Below are 6,139 nucleotides of genomic sequence, written 5' to 3'. Positions count from 1 at the left end.
TCCCTGAACACTGAACCCTTTCCAGATCTGCATTTTGTCGTAGTGTGCTTGTGATTTTGTTTGTTTGGTTTGTTTTGTTGCATAGTTCCATTCTGTCCCTCACACGTTGTTAAGTCAGAGGGGTCTTTATCCTCAGAGCTTCATGTATTGAGCTCCCCACTGTCTCCTTAGCTGTGCTAGCACAGAGCTAATAAAGAGAGCAGAGGCATTGAAATGAGAAAGTAGGCGCTGTGCTCCGGCTACCTTTTGTGGCATTTTCTTCCAAGATTCTTTCTTTAAGAAACAAGAAGCCATCTGCCAAGAGACAAAGAGCACAACCCTTCTGCCCCTCCTCTGTCTCTTCTTCTGCAGAGGACTGTCTGTCTGCCCCCACTATTCAGTGCTAGCTAGTGGTACAGTTTGTTGTAGTATGTATCATGATAGGGGGTCTGTCCCCATCAAGTCATGTCAAACCCAAAGATAATTGTCTTCAAACCTGTCCTGTTAGCCATTTGTCCTATACACAGCATGGCCAGACTCTATATTTTTTGTATTTTATCTAATCTTTGCAGCTGTCATTTCTCTCTCTCTCTCTCTCTCTCTCTCTCTCTCTCTCTCTCTCTCTATCTCTATATCTATATCTCTCTCTCTCTATCTCTATTGCTATCTCTCTATCTCTGTCTCTATCTCTGTCTCTGTCTCTCTCTTTCTTCTTTCTGGAAGCACACAGGCTCCTACCGTGGATGGGATGTTCTCACTGACATAAAGTGGGACAAATGTACTGCAGACACGGCCACCAGGCCCTCTGCCCGCTGTATCTGGCTACACCCCTGCCAATAAGATCCTGAGGGGATTTTACTTGGGTTTGGGCACTGCAGGATTACAATTTGGGCAAAGGATTATGGTCTAATCCCTCCCCTTTCTACCCAGTAGATGGTCTAGTTGGGATGTTGGTAGTTAGATTTTTGTTCAAAGAGTATGAGTAGGTCCACACCAGGGAGGGACAGACTGACATATGAAGGGAGGGATTCTGTATCATAAGCGCTGCTACAACTCCCATTGTGTGTAGAGACCTGTGTCTAGTTGGTGGCTGCTGAGAGCCAGAGCATTATCCCCCTGCTAAGTGAAGGGGAGTCTATCCAGAAGGTTGCATGCTAATGGTGCCATGGTTTCTGCCCTCTGGCTGACCGAGTGCGGGCCGATCTAGTGACCCAAGAGATCCAAACCCTGAAAGCACCTTACTACCAACCTCTCCCCTGCCACTCTCTCTGTGTCTCTCTGTGTGTCTCTCTCTCTCTCTCTGTTTCTCTCTCTCTCTCTCTCTCTCTCTCTCTCTCTCTCTCTCTCTCTCTCTCTCTCTCTCTCTCTCTCTCTCTCTCTCTGTCTCTCTCTCCCTCTGTGTGTGTGTGTGTGTGTGTGTGTGTGTGTGTGTGTGTCTGTGCGTGTGTGTGTGTGTCTCTCTCTCTCTCTCTCTCTCTCTCTCTCTCTCTCTCTCTCTCTCTGAATGAGGCTCATTGTATGAGGCACACTCCTGCCCTCAAGCTACTCTCTCCTGCTGCTGCTCTACTCTTGCTTGCTCTTGTTGCTTTTTCACTCCCTCCTCCCCCAAACCCCCCCTTGACCGACGAACCATTAGAAGCAACACTGCCCCCCCCCCTCCTCCTTCCTCTTCCTCTTACTCCTGACATAGGGCTTCAGTCTATCAGTCGTGTGTTTACTGCCACTGGCTGTTGCAGCGTCACATCGTCTGGCCTCCAGACACTCGCTGGGTGAGGGAGGGTCTGCGAGGACCTTCCTGGTGGTGGTCAGCAGCCATGGATGTGGACGAGAGCCCCGGAGGGCCCGGAGGGGAGCTCATAGCCCCAAAGGGCCACAAGAGACAGGAGAGGAAGCTGCTTGCGTTGGCCCTGGGAGTGAAACTGGGAAGCAGAGGAACGCTACTGTGGAAACCTATTAAGTTGTTGGCATCCTGTCCTCAGATCTCCTCTCCTGCTGTGCGGCGCAGTGCCCTGAGAGACAGCCCTGAGAAGACGGGTCCCTACACCAAGGGCCACAGCTTCAAGGTAACCCTAACCCTAACCCTATCCCTTACCCCAACCCTAACCCCTATCCCTATCCCTTACCCCTGACCCTAACCCTATCCCTAACCCTAACGCTAACCCCTAACCCTATCCCTATCCCTATGGCCTCGCTGTCTAGGGACGCTTCCGAAGGTTCCCCACCTGACCTGGGCGTGTTTGATCTCAACCTGGGAACTTAAAAATGTGCCTTCCTGTCAGGCGTTAAGGTTGCTTTGTATCCTCTTCTGAGAAGAACATATACAATAACCATTTCCATGCTGTATGGCTGCAGGATGGATTCTGAAAGAATTTCTGCTGAAAATGTTATATATTACAAATATATCACAATCCATGCTCTGCTCTCGATAAAACTGGCACAATTTGTAACTTCACTTATTTTGCGTTTGACCACAAAATAAGATCCCTAATACTTTGCCTTAGCACTCGACTAAACATAGTTTATATTGTGTTAAGAAAGAGTGTTTCTATCTCAAGTTTCAGTTAAAAGGCTTAAATATCCTCAGGCTCAGAGTCTGCTTTTAAAGAACAAAACGTCATCTACTCCTCTGATACCTTCACTTGCAGATCTTATAGTAATGATGTGAAGCTTCTGTTACCTGTGTGTGTGTGTGTGTGTGTGTGTGTGTGTGTGTGTGTGTGTGTGTGTGTGTGTCTGCCAAGTGCTTGTGATTGCACGTGCACTTGTGAACAAAGACATGTATTTTGTTCATGGAAGCGTCTGTCATACATCGGTTGCTTGGGTTGTGTGGGTGTTTCAGTTTGTCTCACAGCCCAGAAACAGATGTCAGCAACACCAACGTTATCCCTTAATCTGCCCTGTGTATATCCAAATGTGCTCATTTGGCATGGGGGAGGGGGAGGTATTGTATTGTATTGTGTTATGTGGCTTGTAACTCCTGTGGTCTGTCTACAGTCCATGAACAGACATATTCATCTCTTCGGTCTCTCTCCGTGTCCGTCTTGTCTTGATCTCCAGGTGCACACGTTCCGTGGGCCACACTGGTGCGAGTACTGTGCCAACTTCATGTGGGGTCTCATAGCCCAGGGCGTCCGATGCTCAGGTAAACAAACATTATCATTTCATATTTCCATTTGAGCACCACTCTGCTCTATACAGTTGTAGTGTGGACTATCATGCAGATACAGACTCTTCCAAAACACAAAAGGGATCTCAACTCAGTCTACTACTATTTGCGTTGTAAATGCTGTATTCATATTTCTGCAGTCAGGTTAATACTTTTTATAAGTATTAACAGTATTATCAAGTATATCACTGTCTGTACTCTATATCACACAGTTATATAGTAGTTATACATTTCATAAATCCAGGGATACCCATAAACAACTTTCCATATGTGGCAACCAACCAAAACAACGTTGTTGATAGCCGCCCAGTACAGGAGCAGATAGGACGGATTATGTTGTTGTGTTTTAGTAGATATTTCAATCCTCTGTTAAAGAGGTCGTAAGATTCCTGAGTTATACAAGTTCTATAAGAGAGAGAGCGATTCAGAGGCCTTCCCCCTCACACAGAGGGCTGCTTGTCGAGCCATTATCCACGGTGACGGGCCTGAGGCCAAACCCACTATCATCAGACACCCCATGTGCTGTGGGACAAAACCAGAGATTTCTTTGTCCTATTTTCTCCATATTTCGATCCTATGTCTCATCATTTGGTGCTTCTCAGAAAACCGTTGACTAAGAATAATGATGCATCGAAAGAGCAGGCCCCCAGCAGCAGCAGGCTGTAAGAGGGCCAGGTCATTTGGTTCACCGCTCTGTCAAGGTCCGCAGACACATCCTGCAACAAGCACTCAAAAAGCTCCATTCTTTGGGTCTGTCCACCTTTTATTACGAGGTACCTCATGGGTAGCGGGTCGTACACAACGCCCTCTCGCCACCCACCAAACTCCCTGCTTCTGTTCCTGTCCCCTACCCAGCATATACTGTCTCCATGTGGGCTAGGCTGTGTACTGTCTAATAGTTAACCATTGTCTCTGTCTTCTGATTGGTGTATGTTATCTTTGCCTCTTTCTCACTCACATTTGATCTCAGATTGTGGACTGAATGTACACAAGCAGTGCTCCAAATTGGTTCCCAGCGACTGCCAGCCAGACCTCCGCAGAATAAAGAAAATCTTCAGCTGTGACCTCACCACCTTGGTCAAGGCTCATAATGCAACAAGGCCCATGGTGGTGGACATGTGTATTCGAGAAATAGAGTTGAGAGGTAAAACAAATCTCCTACTATTCAGTTGGAATATTGCTTTTTTCTTTTTTTTGCACTTTATGTTCCGAAAATCTATTTTTCTGTAAATGTTTTATAACCAGTGTGTGTCAGTCTGCTCTGTACGTTTCTGAACAAGAACTCAACTGTTCCCCTGATATCAATTCTGTGCAGCAAAGTAAAAAGTTGTTGCTTTCAGGAAAGAAAACAGAACACAAGCCTCCACTTTATTTTTAATTTCCAGGTCTAAAGTCAGAGGGACTGTACCGCGTGTCAGGCTTCTCCGAGCACGTCGATGATGTGAGGCTCGCCTTTGACCGAGGTCTGTTTGCTTTAGTCTAATAAAATAATTACATCTCTTGGCACTGGGTCTGCTTCTTGTTTGAAGTTGGGGAGGAGAGAACAGTTTTAAATTAAACTCATTTCACCGGGAGCTGAGGCCTAACAGAACCAGCTCTGTGTGATACATTAACGCCCTGTGACCCCCCGGTGTGCACCTCATGGTCGAGTCACATCAACATACTGTGTATTCACACACACTCGTCTGTCAACAGATGGGGAGAAGACTGACATCAGCGCTGACGTTTATGCAGATATCAACATCATTGCCGGAGCATTGAAGCTCTACCTGAGAGACCTGCCCATTCCGGTCATCACCTTTGACCTCTACTCCACATTTATTACAGCTGCAAGTAAGAAACACAAACATCTGGGTGGTTCAGTATAGTTGGTAGAGCATTCACGTGACAAAGGTTAGGGGGATGCAATTTTTTATTTTGCATTTGATGATGCTGAATTGTGTTATGTGCTCTTGTAGAAAACACCAATGCTGACTCCAGGTTGGAGGGTATCCATGAAAGTCTGCTGCAGCTCCCTCCTGCACACTACGAGACGCTGCGCTACCTGATGGCCCATCTCAGAAGGTCAGTTCACACATCTTACAATATCAGGGATCAATATGTATTCAAATTAACTTCAATATCATATGAACTGAACTTTAAATATGTATCAACATTTGAAACATTTTTTTTTGTTATTCTGTATTTAAAAGTTGTTTTATTGAATATTTTTTTATTTAAATGTTTAACTTTATTTTGTATGCCTCTTTGCAGGGTGACAATGTTTGAAAAGGACAATTTAATGAATGCTGACAACCTGGGGATTGTGTTTGGGCCGACGTTAATGCAGCCACCTGAGCAGAATCCACTGGCAACTCTGAATGACATGAGGCAGCAGAAACTAGTCATCCAGCTGATGATTGAGCATGAAGATGTATTATTCTGAGCATCCCCTCGCTCTGCATTAGCATCTTGATACTGTAAAAAAAAACAAAGGACAATAATTTATTCTGTTCAAGAGGAAATGTAAGCCACCCCTGCTGTGTCAAAAAGTGTTATACAATGTTTACCTTGCAAACATAATGAACTAAAAATGTTTCTACTGCATGACCATGTTTTTGGCTAAGGGTGTTATTGCTGTAGTGTCAGTATCATTTTGTCAACATGGTTCAAATAGGTTCAAATTGGAGACTTAACCCATAAGCAGTTTAAGTTATAGAGTGACAACCATTATACTTTTTGTTAAAGTGTCAATTGCATTTTGTGTCACTAGTGTGTTATTTGTGGGAATGCAGTTGAAAAGGTTTCAGTCAAAACAGACTATGAAGTTATATTTTTAGACCAAATTATAGATCATTGAATGATCTATATTTTTCAATAATATGATGCACCATTTTAAAGAGTGTAAGTAATTATTTTATAACAATGTTTTATTTTTACCATAACTCTTAATGTTTGTGTTAAATATATTGTTGAGGTTGTATTATTTGTAGCAACTGTGTTCCTTTTCTGTCA

The 6,139-nt window shown here is 44.4% G+C and overlaps 1 protein-coding gene across 1 annotated transcript; it reads left to right on the top strand.

Moving 5' to 3' along the window:
- Positions 1–1,793: 1,793 nt before the first annotated feature.
- chn2 (chimerin 2) lies at positions 1,794–5,570 on the top strand (the record flags this gene model as incomplete). Its single annotated transcript, XM_084471831.1, has 7 exons — positions 1,794–2,042; positions 3,037–3,121; positions 4,116–4,289; positions 4,531–4,608; positions 4,841–4,978; positions 5,104–5,209; positions 5,399–5,570. 7 exons carry the CDS (start codon positions 1,794–1,796, stop codon positions 5,568–5,570), a joined length of 1,002 nt encoding a protein of 333 aa, XP_084327957.1.
- Between the last annotated feature and the right edge of the window lie 569 nt (positions 5,571–6,139).

The sequence above is a fragment of the Micromesistius poutassou genome, assembly GCF_964030765.1.
Source record: "Micromesistius poutassou genome assembly, chromosome: 8".
NCBI lineage: Eukaryota > Metazoa > Chordata > Actinopteri > Gadiformes > Gadidae > Micromesistius > Micromesistius poutassou.
This window is presented reverse-complemented; position numbering and strand designations above follow the sequence as displayed.